We start from the raw sequence: 20,595 nt of genomic DNA, 5'->3' as shown, positions 1-20,595 counted from the left end.
GTAAGCATGTGGACGTTAAAGTGGTTCACCTGTGTCAACAACAGCCCAGCGTTTGCTTAGTGTAAAGGTCACACATGATGGAGGTTTGTGATTATGGTGGTTCATTGGTCTGGGGGCTTTTACAGGCGATTACCCTGTACAATGCCCTGAAGTGACATCACTTCACTTCCTGTCAACCTCTATATGACACACATCACTTCCTGTCTACATGTAGTCTGGTGTTGTTGGAACTCAAGACCCTAAAACTGCACAGAGTATTGGATCGTTTATATAACTTGTAAATATATTGTAAATATTAGGTTTCTTCCTTTTTTTGTAAATCATTTTTTGGACTGTTAAAAGGACATTTTTTATTAAACCACTGGGTTTAATAAACACTTCTCACACTGCCCAGGAGAGCCCCCATGTCTGACCATTACAGTGTGTGTGCGTGTGTGCGTGTGTGCGTGTGTGCGTGTGTGCGTGTGTGTGTGTGCGTGTGTGTGTGTGTGTCTTGTCTGTCATTCATGGAACCTCTCTAAACTAAACCGTAATTACAGTCGATAGAAGGATGTTTCACCTCTGTTTACTCTCTCTCTCTCTCTCTCTCTCTCTCTCTCTCTCTCTCTCTCTCTCTCTCTGTCTCTTCCACCTTCAGGATAACTCCCACAGTCTTCTGTCATACATCGTTGCTATATGTGACACTTTGATGAGGTATGGCCTTCTCTCTTCCTCTCTCTCTTTCTCTCTCTCTCTCTCTCTCTCTCATTCTCTCTGTCTTGCTCCCTCCTTTTCTTTCTTTCCCTGGTCCCTCTCTCTTTCTTTCCCTTCCTTTAGCTTGTTTTCTGATTAGGGCTCTTGGTGAAGAATAAGAAATCAGTAGAAAGGATGCAGACAATCCCAGCATGACCAGGATGTGTCTGATTGACCTCCCCTCAACCTTCAGTGTGTGGTGACCTTTGACTTCTCCGGCCAGCAGTGTTAATGTGGGGTGCTGCTCGTGTCTGGTTCAGCTGTATGAGGAGATGACACCCCCTGGTCTGTCTTCTGGTCTCGACCAATGCGATCTGGGCTGGGAATCGTGGCCTAGACAAGCCATGTTAAGCTTAAGACTTAAGGGGTTAAGCACTGTAGAGACAGAGAGCTGATCTGGGGACAGTTTTTTGTTGGACACAACCCTTAGTGACACATCTGGTGTCTGATTAGGGTCTGATGTGCAGATGGAGGTTTGAATGCATTAATGCTGATTTTGTTTTGACCTTGTTTACATTTCCAAACAACCTGTCACTCAATATATGCTCATTAAAATAATTTTGTGTGTGAGTGTGTGTATTTATGTGTGTGTGTGTGTGTGTGTGTGTGTGTGTGAGTGTGTGTGTGTATTTGTGTGTGTGTGTGTGTATTTGTGTGTGTGTGTGTGTGTATTTGTGTGTGTGTGTGTGTGTATTTGTGTGTGTGTGTGTGTGTGTGTGTGTGAGTGTGTGTGTGTGTGTGTGTGTGTGTGTGTGAGTGTGTGTGTGTGTATCTGTGAGTGTTTGTATTTATGTGTGTGTGTGTGTGTGTGTGTGTGTGTCAGGAGGCGGGTAGTGACACGTGTGTGTATTTGTGTGTGTGTGTGTGTATTTGTGTGTGTGTGTGTGTGTGTATTTGTGTGTGTGTGTGTGTGTATTTGTGTGTGTGTGTGTGTGTGTGTGTGTGTGTGTGTGTGTGTGTGTGGACCTTTTCCAGATGTCACAGATGAAGTTTGAGGATTTTGAGCGAGACCTGCAGAAACTACGCAAAGACCTGAATGATGCTACACACACGTAGAAACACATACACTGGTAGAGCGAGGTGATACTGACACTAAGGTCAAAGGTTCAGTTCCAACACACACACCGTGTTCCTGATAAACGTGGGAGTCACTCTGAGTGTCTGTCAAATGCTGCAAGTGTTCAGTGTGTTAGAGCAGCTCAAATAGTAATGAGGCTTTAGAGAGGTACAAAGTCTTATTAAACAGAAAAAACTTGTTTTAGAAAAGAATAGTAGAAATAAAATGTTAACTGTATTTATCACTGTGGTGTTATTGATCTGTGTTTATTTGAACTGTGCTATTCCTGAGGCCTAGGTCATGCCGTTTTGATCACCAGGACAATCAGATGGTGACCCAAATAAGTTCAGCGATTTGTGGGAATGCTTTGTGGGAACGCATTGTGGGAATGCTATACATTTCTGTTGAGAAGGAGTCAGATATAGATGTTGCTTTCAGATGTATGAATTAGGTTAACTAACCCCCATCAGTACATTTGAACACACTGCAACCATCCCACATCTCTAATGAATCACACGTCCTGTCAGTAAAACCCAGCTAGTGAAGTGAATACATTTTCAAAACCTCGTCCTCCAAGCGCATATAAAGACATGAGAACTGTCCCCTGATCACCTGTTAAACCCATCAGAGCTCAGCAAAGTACAGGATTTCTCCAACTACTCACAATTCTTCCGACTCCCGACATCCACGTGGGGTCGTGTGCCTGGCTTTGCTCCCGTAGCAGCTGAAGCCGGCGGGGGTCTCCACGGTGAATGAGTCATCACTTGTGGGGGTTGCGGGGGTGTCAGTCTGCAGGGCAGAGCGCTACAGCAGATGTGAGCAGTCCGGCAGGGCACTACCCCCACGGCCTGCGGGCTGTGCGTGAGCTGGAGAAGAAAGTAGCAGCACTACGTTGGCGTGCCACGTCCCTGAGTATAGCGAGCGCTGACAGGAATTAGACACCAGGGGGCAACCTGTCGAGCAGATGTGTGAGCACAGGTTCCTGTGCTAGTAGCTTAGTAGAGCAGATACACACTGAAGGCCTTTGAAAATATATCATCATTGTCATGATCATCGTCATGATCAATGTCACAAGTCTAAAAAAAACCTTTTTAGACTTTTTTTTGTCTTGTTTAATTTTTTTTCTTAATGATTCAGGAACTCTTAGTGAGGTACACGAATTTGATAATCAGAGAAAACTGGAAGTCTGTTCAAAGAAACTTCACCCATTACTGGTTGGATATGAACCGTGGAATCAAGTCTGCGCTTCCTCGGAATCATGCCGAGCAACAAAAAATCCCACCAAAACATAGCAGATGCTAAAAGCTGCTCGGTTAAAGAAATGCACTTTATACTGCAAAAGTTAAAAGATGAGAAAACTGCAGAACTGCAGGGGTGTGTGTGTGCTGGTGACAGGACTCATGGGAGCTTAGACTGTGGGAGACCTGCCTGGTGTTCTGGTCATGTTCCTGCAGTGTGCTCATCAGAAACAGAGAAGGTGTGTGCTGCTGACCAACACTTTCAGCCATTTAAAGAGAAAATGGAGTCGTTTCTTAGTCATGGTAAGAGACAATACACCAAACACTTTGTTCACAACAGAGGTCAGTCGATGTGATTATTTATATAAGCTTCGGTTAATTAAATAGAGATCAGATATGCAGTGGTTAAAAGTTTACATGTACCATACTCACTTTCTCTATAAATAGTCTGCAAGTTTCCAGGAATGTATGTAATGACTCTTTAGAAGCTTCTGATTGGCCAACTGTTGTAATTAGGCGTTATCTAGGAATGCACCTGTGGCTGTGTTTAACAGCCTACCTGTAGAGGTCCTGCCCTTTGGCTTTCAATGCCATGAGAGAATCCAAGCAGCTCAGGCAAGACCTCCAAAAAACGACTTCTTCCTTAAGAACAATTCCCAAACATCTGACGCTACAGCAGGTACTTGTGCAAACAATCTTGGACCACACAGTCACACATTCAGTCAAGAATAGTCCAAACTATTTGGCTGAACCCCAAGACAACAAGGAAGGGATTGAAGAACTCAGGAACCTGTCTGTGTGTCCCAGTGGACTGATCGGGTGCCACACAGGGAAGAAACATCTAAATCAAACCAGCAGACTGAATGACAGGTGATCACCAGGACCAAGGACCAGCCTCACGAAGGAGGACGCAGAAACCGACATGTTTGGTCATATTGACCATTGATATGTGTGAAGGAAAATGGGTGAAACTTTTAATCCAAAGACTAGTGCCCCAGCTGAGAAGTATGAGGGGAGGTTCATGGCGTGGGGTGTTTTAGGGATCGGACTATCCGTACTGAAGCAAGATCAGGAAACCTCGACCAGAACGTCCAAACTTCCTCTTCCCTCTTATACACACTAATGCACAATATTAATCTCCCTCTCTCTGTGTTTCTATACTTATCAGTCCATAACCAAACCCACATGTGCAGTCTCTCTCTCTCTCTATCGGTTTGCCTCACATTTCTTCATTCAGTGTTTGATCCAAGGATTTGAGAGGACTCTTCTGGGTCTGACCCCTGAGGCAGACCACACCAACAAACTCCCCCCCACACACACAAACCCACAGCCCTGTCCCAGACCACCCTACCCAATCACCATCCTGCTTCTAGTTAGAGGAGACCGAGAGATCAGAGGAATGCAAAATGTCAAATAGGAATCTCTCTGTCTGCTACCTCTAACTCTCTGTCTGCTACCTCTAACTCTCTGTCTCTGGCTGTTGGTTTACATCTGTGATTGTGTAACTCTGACTCCAGAGGGCTGCTACTCACAGGCACACACTGGCTGCTCTACAAATGATTATTTTCCAACAGCTTGAGATGAAATCACAGAGAAAATAGAGAGTAAGACACCAACAGAGAGAGAGAGAGAGAGAGAGACACTTCAACTTCTCCATGCAGGCTGCTGTCCTGAAGTCTGGAGCCTGTATCCCCAATCTGTAAGAGTGGAGACAAATTTGACCTCCGCTACTACCAAGGCATCTGTAAGGGATCTGGGGATCGTTTTCTGCTGGATTATTAACACCCAAATACAAAGCTTCATTACCCGACACAGCATCGCCACAGAGTCAAACTGGCTTTTTACCAAATCATCACACTATAGATGATCTACGCCCTACACACCTTAAACAAACAGCTAAAAAATAAGATTTGCATGTTTTGTTGTGGGGTCTACTCGGTAAACACAGCTACACTAGCTGGGACAAGCATCCCGTCCCATCTGCCCTGCATGCAGAGATGTATAGTAAAAGTGCAAAGAAAAACATCAGCTACTGCCTGCAGGGCAGAATGAGGCCGATTTCCATTGACTTTACTCATAAAAGCTAGAAGGTTTGGCTGCATCTAAATTCCAGTAATCAAAGTAAATTACAGTATGAAGCACTTTGAACCCGAGAGCTCAGTCCTAACCCCTGTCTGTCTGACCTCTCTGTCTGTCCTCTCTGTCTGTCCTCTCTGTCTGTCCCCCTGTCTGTCCTCTCTGTCTGTCCTCTCTGTCTGTCCCCTCTGTCTGTCCTCACTGTCTGTTCCTCTGTCTGTCCCCTCTATCAGCTGGTACTGAGACTGACTAACCCACTGACCTCTGACACACAGTAGCCTCAGTCCAGCACCGATGACCAAAGTCCAATCAGAGTTAATAAAAGTACCAGACAAAGCAAAGACACCCGTCTGGGACGCTGGGACAGTTACACCAGCACTAAACTTCAGACCTGTCTGGCCATAAACCATCTGTGGCGTCCTGACGTCTAACGTGTCTAACATCCTTGCACCTTTCTCTGTTGCTAATTTTCCTGCGTACGAGCTCTGTAACGGTCATACGCAGACCCACAATTAGCAATTAAGTAGGAAGTAGTGTAGCTAACTGCCATTAAAGTGTATACTTAACCTAGTTAGCAGTTAGCTGTAAATTCAAAGGTATTGTATTTCCAAGGAGCCACAGAACTGTGCCGATTTGAGTAACGTGGTCCAGTGTAAACATACTGGAGCTGAATCAGGTGTACTGGGTCAGTGTAAACACTAAACATCCCTCCAGACCTGGATCTTGTCAGAGGGGACAGGGAGCTAAGAACAAGCATGGGGTGGGTGCTGAGGTGCTCTCTCTCTCTCTCTCTCTCTCTCTCTCTCTCTCTCTCTCTCTCTCTCTCTCTCTCTCTCCCTATCTCTCTCTTTCTCTCTCTCTCTCTCTCTCTCTCCCTATCTCTCTCTCTCTCTCTCTCTTTCTCCCTCTCTCTCTTTCTCTCCCTCTCTCTCTCCCTCTTTCTCTCTCTCCCTCTCCCTCTCTCTCTCTCTCTCTCTCTCTCCCTCTCTCTCTGTCTCTCTCTCCCTCTCCCTCCCCCCCCCTCTCTCTCTCCCCCCCCTCTCTCTCTCTCTCTCAGCCAGGACAGAGCTAGAGCAAAAGTAGAAACAGCTCTCTGACACTCACAACAGGTAAGTTCACCACAAATGGAAGGTGTGAGTGTGCACTTATATGCATGAGTCTATGTGTACAAATACACATGTCTGTTATGATGGTCTAACTCTACAAGTCAGAGTATACATATGTGTGTGTGTGTGTGTGTGTGTGTGTGTGTGTGTGTGTGTGTGTGTGTGTTTGTTTGTTTATGTGTGTGTTTGTTTGTGTGTGCATGGGACAAACCACGTTACATTTCCTTTAAATTAAGAGACTTGCCTGTTATTTCTCTTTTATGATTCTCACGTTTTTTTCTGTTTGGTGTCCTTGTACACTGTGAATTCTGACAGTTATTTGGACCTTTGCAGTGCAGACACTGGCCCAGAGAAACACACTCAGCTGCCCTGCACAGGAGCCTCATCTATGTACAGGCTCAAGTGGTCCACTTTGCGCGCTAGACGCCAGCCAGCGGGTCAGACGTCGGGCTCCTAACGTGACTCTGTCTCTTCGTTGCAGCTTTGTGTTTTTCGCACAGAAGCCTAAGGGAGGGGAGAAAGAGGTGTCTCCACACGTATTCTTCTCCATATGGCATGAGTTCTCCTTGGACTTTAAGGACCTGTGGAAGACTGAGAACAAACAGATCCTGAAGGAAAGGTGAGGGATTCTGATCGTTGAGCTCACACACACTCAATGTGTGTGTGTGTGTGTGTGTGTGTGTGTGTGTGTGTGTGTGTGTGTGGTGCGCTCTTGCTGTAACTCTTACACACTCTGTGTGTGTGTGTGTGTGTGTGTGTGTGTGCGCTCTTGCTGTAACTCTTCCAGACTCTGTGTGTGTGTGTGTGTGTGTGTGTCTTACACACTCAGGGTGTGTGTGTGTGTGTGTGTCTTACACACTCGGGGTGTGTGTGTGTGTGTGTGTGTGTGTGTCTTACACACTCGGGGTGTGTGTGTGTGTGTGTGTGTGTGTGTCTTACACACTCGGGGTGTGTGTGTGTGTGTGTGTGTGTGTCTTACACACTCAGGGTGTGTGTGTGTGTGTGTGTGTGTGTGTGTCTTACACACTCGGGGTGTGTGTGTGTGTGTGTGTCTTACACACTCAGGGTGTGTGTGTGTGTGTGTGTGTGTCACACACTCGGGGTGTGTGTGTGTGTGTGTGTGTCTTACACACTCGGGGTGTGTGTGTGTGTCTTACACACTCAGGGTGTGTGTGTGTGTGTGTGTGTGTGTGTCTTACACACTCGGGGTGTGTGTGTGTGTGTGTGTGTCTTACACACTCGGGGTGTGTGTGTGTGTGTGTGTGTCTTACACACTCAGGGTGTGTGTGTGTGTGTGTGTGTGTGTGTCTTACACACTCGGGGTGTGTGTGTGTGTGTGTGTCTTACACACTCGGGGTGTGTGTGTGTGTGTGTGTCTTACACACTCGGGGTGTGTGTGTGTGTGTGTGTGTCTTACACACTCAGGGTGTGTGTGTGTGTGTGTGTGTGTGTCTTACACACTCGGGGTGTGTGTGTGTGTGTGTGTGTGTCTTACACACTCGGGGTGTGTGTGTGTGTGTGTGTGTGTGTGTCTTACACACTCGGGGTGTGTGTGTGTGTGTGTGTCTTACACACTCAGGGTGTGTGTGTGTGTGTGTGTGTGTGTGTGTGTCTTACACACTCGGGGTGTGTGTGTGTGTGTGTGTGTCTTACACACTCGGGGTGTGTGTGTGTGTGTCTTACACACTCAGGGTGTGTGTGTGTGTGTGTGTGTGTGTGTCTTACACACTCGGGGTGTGTGTGTGTGTGTGTGTGTCTTACACACTCGGGGTGTGTGTGTGTGTGTCTTACACACTCGGGGTGTGTGTGTGTGTGTGTGTGTGTGTGTCTTACACACTCGGGGTGTGTGTGTGTGTGTGTGTGTGTGTGTCTTACACACTCGGGGTGTGTGTGTGTGTGTGTGTGTGTGTGTCTTACACACTCAGGGTGTGTGTGTGTGTGTGTGTGTGTGTGTGTGTGTGTGTGTGTCTTACACACTCGGGGTGTGTGTGTGTGTGTGTGTGTCTTACACACTCGGGGTGTGTGTGTGTGTGTGTGTCTTACACACTCGGGGTGTGTGTGTGTGTGTGTGTCTTACACACTCAGGGTGTGTGTGTGTGTGTGTGTGTGTGTGTGTGTGTCTTACACACTCGGGGTGTGTGTGTGTGTGTGTGTGTGTCTTACACACTCGGGGTGTGTGTGTGTGTGTGTGTCTTACACACTCAGGGTGTGTGTGTGTGTGTGTGTGTGTGTCTTACACACTCGGGGTGTGTGCGCGTCTTTTTATTTTTGCGCTCACACAGCGTTGGTGTCTCCATCTTGCTCTCTTCTCTCTTCTTTTTCACTTCTGTTTCTCCTCAGCTCAGTGGTGCTTTATTTGCATGGCAAATATCCACACTTGTGTTGCCAAAGCTTTGATGAAGAAATTAATATAGTAAACAATTAATGTAGTAAACAATATAGTAAACAATTAATATAGTAGGTTTAAATTGTTAAACTTATGTATCAGCAAATCTCCCTCAAATCTCTCTTTTCACTCATTCTTTCTCTTTCTCATGGCCCATACCAGAAATCCTTTCATATGACTTTTTCCTTTAATTCCATAGACTGTGAAATCTGGTGTGTAAACATCGTTGACCTGAAGGAAATACAACCTGTTCCAGAAGCTTTTCCACATCTCCCATAATCCCTTTGACCGTCTAACAAACACAAAATGTTCACATTTTCACTGCAGTCTTACAACTCGATGTTGAGCTGAGCGCACGGTCCCTGTAACGTAACACTGCAGAGTCAGACAAGAACATGGAGAATCAGTCTGTTATTGTCTTTACCAAAGGTGGACACTGCTGGAACTGTGTTTATGTTGCTACAGACATTAACCTCTCACCTTGAGACAGGCGATACTGCTATGATTATTATGATGCTGAAACTAGGGATGTCCTCCCAGTGTGTAGTTTCACAGTTTATAGATTTCTTCTGGTGTGGTGTGTGTATTTATTGTATTGTGGTGTGTGTATTTACTATGATGTGGTGTGTGTGTATTTATTATATTGCATTGTGTGTATTTATTGTATTGTGTGTATGTCCTGTGTTGAGTGTATCTGTTTTGTAATTATTTTATGTCCTGGTTCTTCTGTGTGTGTGTGTGTGTGTGTGTGTGTGTGTGTTAGCCTGAAACTCCTGAAGTGTGTAACACTACAGCTGCTCAGGACAGAGATTCAGAACACACGTCACAGACTCACAGAACTGTGGCATTTGTGGGTGTGGCTACAGGCTGAAGGCGGCGGAGGAGACAGTCAGACAGGCCATAGTTGGTTACGGCGTCAGACCCAGGCTGACCTCTGGGATGCTGCGTGCCACACACACGCCAAGGGCTCGGCTGAATTACCTAAGGTGGTCCCACCATTCAAGTTCAAGTTCAAGTTCTGAATCTGCACTGACATCTTTTCTTTTGTGTTACACTTGTTGTTGGACAGAAGGCCAAGTTGGAGCTGAAGACGTGAGCGCTTCACGGGCCTGGGGGAACGTGGCAGTCCTGTACCTGGTTCTGGACCCTGGACCTTGTTCTCGCCTCTAACACTCCAGAAAATGAGCGATATGATTGGCTGCTGCGTGTAGTTTGGGTAGGGGGCAGCCATTCATCCTGACTTCTCACTGCATCTTGTGAGGTCAAATCCAGTGACGTTGAAATGGACTTTTCATTGTCCTTATAAGGTAGTTTTTAGACTGGTTGAATTCTAGCTCTTCATTTTAGATTTGTCTTCCACCACCCAGCTCAAAACAAACTTACAATGAAGCCTTAAATCGACATGTTCTTCATACTCATAAACAGCACTATACTCCTAAACATCTATACTACTAAACATCCATACTCATAAACATCTGTACTCATAAACATCACTATACTACTAAACACCCATACTCATAAACATCTATACTCATAAACATCATACTACTAAACATCTATACTCATAAACATCACTATACTACTAAACATCCATACTCATAAACATCTGTACTCATAAACATCACTATACTACTAAACATCCATACTCATAAACATCACTATACTACTAAACATCCATACTCATAAACATCTATACTCATAAACATCATACTACTAAATATCTATACTCAGAAATATCTGTACTCATAAACATCACTATACTACTAAACATCTATACTCATAAATATCTGTACTCATAAACATCACTATACTACTAAACATCAATACTCATAAACATCACTATACTCCTAAACATCTATACTCATAAACAGCACTATACTACTAAACATCCATACTCATAAACATCTATACTCATAAACATCATACTACTAAACATCTATACTACTAAACATCTATACTCATAAACAGCACTATACTACTAAACATCTATACTCCTAAACATCTATACTCTTAAACAGCACTATACTACTAAACATCTATACTCATAAACAGCACTATACTACTAAACATCTATACTCATAAACATCTATACTCATAAACAGCTCTATAGTTGAGAACTAAAACAATAAATCAATAACTATTCCATCCAATACTAGATAGTACCAATCACTAGACTGTGACAGTTACTGATTTGACATTTTGAGATGTTTGAAGTATTGACACAGTTTTTAATAGTAATGAAATGCAGTTTTCTGTAACTCAGTGTTAGGGAAACATATCTGACGTGTTTTGGAAAACTCATTTACATTGGTTTTGTTGCATAAGAACAGGCTAATCACGGTTAGAGTGTGTGTCCTCTGATAAACAGCATATCATCTGTTAGCCACAGGTGTAAACACCCTTAGACGCCCTCATTTAATCCTCATGAAAGGAATGTGTTGTAGCTGGACTCCTTCAGCCTGTGTGTGTTAACATGAGGACTCAGTCAGTCAGTCTCCCAGGGAGCAACACTCGTAGCCCAGCGAAAGCATCCTTACTGTCCTGTCACTTTTTATTGTTCACGTTTCACAGTTAAAAAAAACATCAATAAGTTTTGCCATATTTGTTCGCTGTCCGTCAAAGGACCGTTATTAAACATTTTTGTGACGTTTTCAAAAACATACTTTAAAAAACTCTAAAATACTCATAGCTTAATGTAAAATTACAAATTTATTATATAAAAATCCTATTTACATATTTGTATTTTTGTATACACACATTTCTACTGCTATTTTTCTATCAAATGTCATATGTTAAGCATGTCTGTGAGATTGTATAGTGCTGGCTTTAACACACTGGGTTGTGCAGAGATCCAGTCTTCTCACTGGCTGTCAGGTACTAATATCCATTTCCAGATTGGCTGAATTATGACCACCAACACAGTCTGCGTTGGGCCCCTGAGCCGCAGTAAGGCGCATTTAACGAATTCCCTTTTGGCTCAGGATTCATGTCAGAATTGTCACACATTGTTTCACAAACACAACGGCTCACCTGCTTTAATAAAGACTTTTAAAAGGTTCAGAGTTGTAAGGTCAACCGCGCCCCGAGGGTGAGCAGTCATCTGGAGTCCGGTCTTCAGCAGGGTGGTGACCTCTGTCCCAGTCTTTATGTCCCTTCACCATGTGACGCCCAGCTTCTGGTGCTCTGCACAGTTCCGTCGTGGTCGGAATATGGGAATTCCTCATAGAACCATCCCGGTTGGATGTGTAATGTCAGATTGCGTGATGTGCACCAACCCCACGCCCCCAGATCACGGCTTAGTAGGAGTCGCTCACGCTGACGGCCACGCACCTGCACTGCTTGATCCGCTGGACCTTCCGGTGTCGGTAAGGTGGACGCAACCCGGGGCAATGCAGCCTCACTATCACTGTGGTAATCCGGTGAGGCCGGCAGAAGCCACATGACTGGAAGGGCGCATCGTGTTTTGGGCCTGACGTGGGCTTCCGGCCCTGACGGGGCGGGGTTTGAGGGTGGGACGTGAGCTGGCGAGGGATGTAGAAGGAGTTGCACTGGCCGTAGCAGAAGCGGTTGAAAACGGTTCGGCTCACGCAGCCCTCCAGACTGAGCGTCTGCTGCAGCGGCTGTGTCCGGCACCAGTCGCTCCTCAGGTACTTCCTCTCAGACACTACCAGTGTCTCACGGCTCGATGACAGCAGCTCACGCGTGCCATCCTGTCGCCGTGGTGACGATGACAGCGCGCTGGAAGCCAAAGAGGACAGCTCGTTGCCTCGCAGTTTGTAAGGGGAGGGTATGGAGCCTCGAGGGCGGGGCTTCTTGGTTTCTATGGATATGCAGAGGGCCCATATCAGAATGGCAGGAAAAGCCAATTTCCAGAACATCCTGAAGAGCAATGGAGACAGAAATTACGTCACTTTAACACCCTCTTAATCTTCATTTTAATCTTAGTCTTAATATTAATCTTACTCAGATGCACATTTTCACAACAGACAATCTTCTGACTGAAGTTCTTTCTCATTCTGCTGCATAAGGGATCACATCTGAGTCATACTGGTACAGTTAGTGTGTTGGTGAGGGATTTGACAACAGAATATTAGTAGGAGATTAAATTATATCAACAGTCGGAGAAATAAATTAGCAAATGCAAACATACGTAACAATGACTGATGGCCAAGATGTGCCATGCAGCCTGGCACCGTTTCCGTAATTCTACTGAATTCCTTAATGAGCTCTCCGATATTGCCAAAATTAGTATTTGATGGGGACAAATGGAGAGACTCTCCCAGCGAACGAGTGTACGAGTCATCTCCAGGACATTTTTCGACATCATGCACTGCCATCTCCTCTCACAGAAGTCCCGCGTATTAACAAACATGGCCACCGATCTAAGCCGAGCCATGGCGGGGAATTGGCTTGTGTTTACCATGATACGCCACACAAGTGTAAACAGTCTGAGAGGGAGCACCGTCTGAGGGCCGTCAGATGTGGCGAATTGGCCGTGCGGTGAGTGAACTCTTTGCGTGGCGTCACCGCAGGGTGATTCCTCACAGAGGCTCTCTTTTTGTCATTTGATAACTGTTAAGTACATTAAAGAAAGGAATTCAGCGTGGCAGCACACACAGAGAGCACAAACTTGTTCCTCTACTGAGACTGTGTGATACTGGTCTTGCAATAGTGACAATTTGCAAATAAAATGTAAAGTCATGTAAAATAAAGTAGGTCTTTCTTTCTCTATCATTTCTCACTGCTTTTCTCTCTTTTTCTTACTGTTTTATCTTCAACAAAGTTCTAGTACAATAATCCAATGTACAAAAATATTCCAAATATACAATTTTTCTTTTGCTTTTTGCCGTCCAGAGAGAGAACACAGTGACCTGGGGTTTGCAGAGTGTAGTTGCTCCAGTCGTGAATACTAAGTACAGTTTCTCTCTCCAGTCAAGTCTGACACACACACTTTTGCAGTCGCAAACAGAAATTCATTAGCAGGAACTCCTGGAGTTTTTAGAGTTCTGAAAGCAGACCACAAACCTCCAGCTTGTTTCACACATCTCCAGCCCAGATCCCTGAGAAAGATAAGTAGGGTGCATGCACACACACACACACACACATATACGCACACACACGCACACACACACACACATATACGCACACACACACACACACACGCATATACGCACACACACGCACACACACACGCATATACGCACACACACGCACACACACACACGCATATACGCACACACACACACGCATTCACACGCGCAGACGCGCACACACACACTCGCATTCACACGCGCAGACGCGCACACGCATATACGCACACACATGCACACACACACACACACGCATTCACACGCGCAGACGCGCACACGCATATACGCACACACATGCACACACACACACACATATACGCACACATACACGCATTCACACGCGCAGACGCGCACATGCATATACGCACACACATGCACATACACACGAGCACACACACACACACATGCACACACACACACGTGCACACACGCACACACGCATGCACGCACACATACACACACACACATACACTCACACACGCATGCACACACACACGTGCACACGCACACACACACGCACACACACGCATATACGCACACACACGCACACACGCATATACGCACACACACACACGCATATACGCACACACGCACACACACACGCATATACACACACGCACACACACGCACACACACACGCATATACGCACACACACACACGCATATACGCACACACACACGCATATACGCACACACGCACGCATTCACACGCGCAGACGCGCACACGCATATACGCACACACATGCACACACACACGTGCACACACAAACACATGCGCACACGCACACACACGCATGCACGCACACATACACACACACACATACACACTCACCCCACGCATGCACACACACACGTGCACACACAAACACATGCACACACGCACACACACACGCGCACGCATGCACACACACGTGCACACACTCTTAACACACTCACATTCACACTTAACTTTACCACTATGAGTATTGTCAGGCATGTACACACACACATACACACACACACACACACACACACACACACACTTTATGGGTTTAAATAAAAGCCGAATGACTATTAAAACACCAAACTGAGGCCAGATGTCTCATTTCATGTGAAGGAACCTGTGAGTTCAGCATTTGCAAACCTCACTACGCCTGCTATATGTTTACCTAAAAAAACCCATTTTTTTTAGACCACTTAGATATTTGAGTCTTACTAAAGCAACATCAGTAGAGGACAGAGACAAAGCAGTCAACAGCCAATCAATATCTTTACTGCCGGATCAACGTATTAATCAAACCTGAAAGCTAATTAGAGTTACGGAGTTGACGGTTGATGCTTAGTCATCGGTACGGTACAGAAGAATGAGCATTGATCCAGAGTCAAGAACTGTCAACTCTGCACACACCACTAATAATGTTCTCAAACTCGGATTAAGCAAATTTAAGGTCAGCTCAGTCACACGACGGTGACAGCCAGTGACTGTCTCCTCACTGACGTGGAGCGGAGCCTTCACAAAGAGTGAACTCTCGCACTAACACTGAAAGAAATCCATTTAGCATGCAGTCTGTGTGGATCGGAGTTCCCACCAACGCACAGTGTGTGTGTCTTGGATGGTGGTGGTTTGGCCCGGAGAACAGTGGGGTTACAGCGCATAGCTGTGGTGGAGACTGTGCGCAGACAAACCTGCTGGCTATGACCGAAGCGTGCTGACAGTATCGTTTACTCTGTCCCTGTTCAGATGAAGGCTTCTTCATTAATTAATGTCATAACCTATTTGCCTCCGTCCCGCTCGGACATGTGCACACACACACACGCACACACACACACACACACACACGTGAAGTTAGGTGCATGTTTCTCTTTACTAATATTGCTGTAATAACAACAGAACTGCTCTGCGGCAGGCTGGCACCACTGCTCAGTGGTGTGTGTGTGCGGAACGTACCGTACCTGCGCTGAAAGAGGACCTCACTCCTGACAGGTCAACACGGCTTGTACGTGGCAGTGGGTATATCCTAACAGAGGTCGATCACAGGTCAGAGTTCAGCGGTTATGTCAGAGTCGTTCCACACGGGAAGGAAGTAGGAACCAGATGCGCACCAAAGGTGAGGAGACCCCGATGACCCCTCAGAGGACCACATCCACCCCACCTCCACACAGAGGTCCGTTCCTCTGAACGTGGACGGAGCCTGACACCACACCCCCCACCCCCCCGCCAAGCACCCTGGAACTGCGGAGTTGTTCGCCTAAAGTTTCCAAAAGCCTGGTTGTTCCTCTCACTTCTACTGTGCTGTCTGGTTTGTAGGCTGTGCTTCCCACTTCGACTCAGAGCCAGTGATTCCCGGCTTTCCCACTCGCTATGCGTGAGGTCTGCATTCTGCGTTGGGGATTCCTGCCGTGTCCGACTCCCGCTGGGACACCTCTGTGAGTCTCTGATTCGCCCACTTCAAAATCCTCCTCAAAGAGTACGACCTCAGGCAGAGGCGAATGAGCCTCTATACAACTCATACATACACTTCTCTCTCTCCCTCTGTATTTATCTTTCCCGTTCTCTCTGCGTCAGATTATTTTCTCTTTCTTTCTCCCTGTCATGTTATTTCTCCCTCTTTCTCTCTGTACTGTCCTCTCTAATGAGCCCTATTAAACCCACTCTGTAGGTGCATTAATAACTCTCTTACTCTTTATTCTCTCCAATCCATCCTTCTCTCCCTTTCACATTCTCCCTCTCCTCCTAAACCCCCCACACCTTTACCTTAACACCTCCTATACCTTAACACCTTTACCTTAACACCTCCTATACCTTAACACCTCCTATACCTTAACACCTCTACCGTAACACCTCCTATACCTTAACACATGTACCTTAACACCTTATACATTAACACCCCCTATACCTTAACACCTCCTATAACTTAACACATGTACCTTAACACCTTATACCTTAACACCCCCTCTGCCTTAACACCCCATATACCTTAACACCTCCTATACCTTAACACATTTACCTTAACACCCCCTATACCTTAACACCTCCTATACCTTAACACATTTACCTTAACACCCCCTCTACCTTAACACCTCCTATACCTTAACACCTTTACCTTAACACCTCCTATACCTTAACACCTCTACCGTAACACCTCCTATACCTTAACACCTCTACCGTAACACCTCCTATACCTTAACACATGTACCTTAACACCTTATACATTAACACCCCCTATACCTTAACACATGTACCTTAACACCTTATACCTTAACACCCCCTCTGCCTTAACACCCCATATACCTTAACACCTCCTATACCTTAACACCTCCTATACCTTAACACATTTACCTTAACACCCCCTCTACCTTAACACCTCCTATAACTTAACCTTTACCTTGACACCTTATACCTTAACACCCCCTATACCTTAACACCCCTTATACCATAACACCTTATAGCTTTACACTCTCTATACATAACCCCTATACCTTAACACCTCCTATACCGTAACCCCCTATACCTTAACGCCTTATACCTTAAACACCCCCTATACCTTAACACCTTATACCTTAATACCCCCTATACCATAACACCTTATACCTTTACACTCCCTATACATAACCTATACCTTAACACCTCCTATACCGTAACCACCTATACCTCAACACCCCATACCTTAACACCCCTATACCTTAACCACTTACACCGTAACACCTTAACACTCCCTATACCTTAACACCCCATACCTTAACCATCTATACCTTAACACTCCCTATACCTTAAACATTCCTTATACCTTAACCACCTATACCTTAACACTCCCTATACGTTAAACATCCCCTATACCTTAACCACCTATACCTTAACACTCCCTATACCTTAAACATCCCCTATACCTTAACCACCTATACCTTAACACTCCCTATACCTTAAACATCCCCTATACCTTAACCACCTATACCTTAACACTCCCTATACCTTAAACATCCCCTATACCTTAACCACCTATACCTTAACACTCCCTATACCTTAAACATCCCCTATACCTTAACCATCTATACCTTAACACTCCCTATACCTTAAACATCCCCTATACCTTAACCACCTATACCTTAACACTCCCTATACCTTAAACATCCCCTATACCTTAACACCTCCTATACCTCAACACCTTATACCTTAACAGTCCCTATACCTTAACATCCCTTATACCTTAACACCCCCTGTCTCTCTATGTGAATACTGCTGTTTGCTCCATTAGTAAAGTCTGAGAAGAAATGAGTCCTCCTAATCCAGGCGGATATTCTGAGGATGGGGTACAGCTGCACACACGTTCTAAAACACCAGTTGATTTTTGAAGGCTTCTAGCAGAAGTATTGTGTTCTGTCCCTCAGTGTGACATGCTCTGAGAATGGGAAGACATCATCTGTCTGTCTGGTGTGTATCACACTCAGAGGGGTTCAGAATGCGCTGCAGTCTTCTCGCATTCATTTTCAGGATTCTCGCTGCGTTGCGGTTTTCTAACTCATCCCTGTTCAGCCACAATGGGAATAACGTTCATTTTTCTTTCCCTCTCTGTGTGTGTAAACACAGACATACAGACTCCCTCTCTCTCTCACACACACACACACACACAGTCTCTGGTAAGGACCCCTGCTTTCTCAGAAACCTCAGGCCAAACTCCACACTCCCAGCCCCAAAACAAACACACAAGCAACAAGATGGAATCACTATGGGACATCTACCAAAAAAAAACTGCAAAGGTTCTTGTGGCTCTAAAAGAGATTCCATCACAAGCTGAATTGCTGTTTTTCCTGTTTTGAAAAATGTGGTCAGGTGCATTTCTTTTGTACTGGGCCATCCATCAGGAATCAGTCCTGGGGGGAGCTCTCCTGCACATTAACCCTACCAGCAACCCCCTGGTCTCAAAGCTGAAGCATCATATCAACTTCTTAGAAGATTTCTTCTGCTAAGACGTTTTAGGCCACAATAACCTCCGCATAGAGCAGGGCTCTCGGGTTTGGCAGCTGCGTTCATGTGCGCAGTTCTACTGCCATCTAGAGGAGACTGGGTCAGCTATGGTGACCTTGACCACTGCAAGTGAAGACATGAGCACATCTGAGTGGGAGCTATTCTGTAGTGGGTCAAGCATCTTTTACAGTAAATAAACATTTTATAAACAGATCAGATCAGCTCCGCCCAGGAAGTAAACACGGCAAACACTTAGGCCTGGGGAACCATCATTTAGCGGCTTTAACAATAAAAACGTATTACTGCAGCAATAAAGGATGGGCTTTGATACTTCTGTTTTCCAAGTGAAAGTGTTTTTTAATATGGTATAAAAATTAAAAAAAGTGCAGAAGGGGAAGGGAAGAACAACAACAACAACAACAACAACAAACAAAAACAAAATAAAACGACTCGCCATCAGACATGGCATGTTTCTGAGTGGTCGGACAATCGTCACAAGCTGAGTTTATATGCATTTCTTTAATAGTGCAATAAAATTCACATCGGGGGATGGGCGGCGATGGGAACAACAAATCGCTTTCGTCTGGCGTCTGGGAGTAGAGGCGGGACCATCCGGCTCCACCCCGTCATCGTGTTGCTGCGCCGTTTGTGCAGCCAGGCAGGAACGGGGACGTGATGAACGTGACTCGGACATCGTTTCTGGTGTTGGGAAGCATCGCTCTCTTCCGCTAATGTCTTTGGAAGCCTGGAACGCCATCCGCTCTGCCCCCTGCAAGCCTCCCCCGCTCCTGCTGAGCCTTGAACGACAGGGAGTCAAAAGCGATGTAAAAACGCAGCCCGTCGGACATGCTCAAGACTGGACCGTCGTCCCGTTAGGTGGCAGAGAAGACAGCCGTGTCTGATTCGCCAAGGCTCAGCATGATTGCACAACAGAGGGCAGACTTTTACACAACCCAGAGTTCCCCTACGTAGGAGAGAGAGAGAGAGAGAGAGAATATAACAGAGAAGAAGGAAAAGCATTAAAAGAGACAGAGAGATAAGACAAAACCCAGAGCAAAGTTATGTGCTTGTGTTGAGAGAAGCTCTTTGACAACACACACACACACACGAGCCAGCAGACGCAGCCCAGCAGGGATTATCGATCTTTAGCTCCACCTGTGAGGCTAGGAGGGGTGAAGTAGAGAGGCAGGACTTACCTGGAAGCATTCTGTTCCTTCAAAATAAATTCTTACTTCTCTGTAAGAGAGTGAAGAAAATAAGCAAGAAGAACAGATTCAGATTGTTATGCTTTTTTCAGCACACCAAATCGCCTGACATCCTGACAGAGCGCACACACACGCACACTCTCACACACACACTCTCACACACACACACACACACGGTTCATACCTTCTTTTTAGCCTGCAGGAGCTCCTGGTAGACACTGGATCTGATGAAGCGGCTGTACGAATCACTTTTCATCAGCTTATAGATGTGCTCCTGAAATACACACACGCACACAAAAACACACAACCGTGAATTCAACACGTGAACTAAATGGTGCGTATAAATGATTTTCTGAAGAACTGGACGTGCACCTGCGCGTCCTCAAAGCTGTAGCGTCCGGGGTCCTTCACATTCTGCGTGGTTTTGTCGTAGCTCTTGGAGTCCAGGTTGATGGCACTGGGAGCACCAGGTGCGAGGAACTCCTGCCAGATCTCTTGCACACGGCACGGCACCTCCTTCACCGGCCTCCTCTTTAGCTCCTGCACGGCCAGCCAGAAACTGGGGCAGGGGGAGAGAGAGAGAGAGAGAGAGAGAGAGAGAGAGAGAGAGAGAGGGAGAGAGAGAGAGAGAGAGAGAGAGAGAGAGAGAGACAGGGGGAGAGAGGGAGAGAGGGAGAGAGGGGGAGAGAGAGAGAGAGAGAGAGAGAGACAGAGGGGGAGAGAGAGGGAGAGAGGGAGGAGAGAGAGAGAGAGGGGGAGAGAG

At 45.8% G+C, this 20,595-nt stretch overlaps 3 protein-coding genes across 9 annotated transcripts in view; 1 reads left to right on the top strand and 2 right to left on the bottom strand.

Annotated features, from left to right (window-relative positions):
• The window catches only part of LOC113591378 (formin-1), a 31,914-nt gene extending 22,149 nt beyond the window's left edge, over positions 1-9,765 (top strand). The window contains 8 exon segments of the mRNA XM_081721879.1: positions 638-668; positions 671-693; positions 1,594-1,770; positions 3,243-3,330; positions 6,161-6,212; positions 6,691-6,828; positions 9,462-9,541; positions 9,665-9,765. Coding sequence (XP_081578005.1) covers positions 638-668; positions 671-693; positions 1,594-1,770; positions 3,243-3,330; positions 6,161-6,212; positions 6,691-6,828; positions 9,462-9,541; positions 9,665-9,765 — 690 coding nt within the window.
• Positions 9,766-10,892: 1,127 nt separating this feature from the next.
• grem2a (gremlin 2, DAN family BMP antagonist a) lies at positions 10,893-16,068 on the bottom strand. Its single transcript, XM_027031855.3, has 2 exons — positions 15,618-16,068; positions 10,893-12,474 (listed from the first exon to the last, which is right to left on the bottom strand). Exon 2 carries the CDS (start codon positions 12,471-12,473, stop codon positions 11,892-11,894), a length of 582 nt encoding a protein of 193 aa, XP_026887656.2. The 5' UTR covers position 12,474; positions 15,618-16,068; the 3' UTR covers positions 10,893-11,891.
• A 2,890-nt stretch (positions 16,069-18,958) lies between these two features.
• rgs7a (regulator of G protein signaling 7a) overlaps positions 18,959-20,595 on the bottom strand; it is a 39,830-nt gene continuing 38,193 nt past the window's right edge. For all 7 annotated transcript variants that reach the window (XM_035532715.2, XM_035532717.2, XM_035532716.2 and 4 more), the window contains 4 exons: positions 20,205-20,391; positions 20,017-20,106; positions 19,824-19,863; positions 18,959-19,591 (listed from right to left, as the gene is read on the bottom strand). In XM_035532715.2, coding sequence (XP_035388608.1) covers positions 19,843-19,863; positions 20,017-20,106; positions 20,205-20,391 — 298 coding nt within the window. In that variant the 3' untranslated portion in view covers positions 18,959-19,591; positions 19,824-19,842. The remainder of the gene's footprint in view (positions 19,592-19,823; positions 19,864-20,016; positions 20,107-20,204; positions 20,392-20,595) is intronic.

The sequence above is a fragment of the Electrophorus electricus genome, chromosome 10 (assembly GCF_041902795.1).
Source record: "Electrophorus electricus isolate QZ-2024a chromosome 10, ASM4190279v1, whole genome shotgun sequence".
In the NCBI taxonomy this organism is placed as follows: Eukaryota; Metazoa; Chordata; class Actinopteri; order Gymnotiformes; family Gymnotidae; genus Electrophorus; species Electrophorus electricus.
The sequence above is the reverse complement of the archived record's forward strand: the minus strand, read 5'-3'. Positions and strand labels throughout refer to the sequence as shown.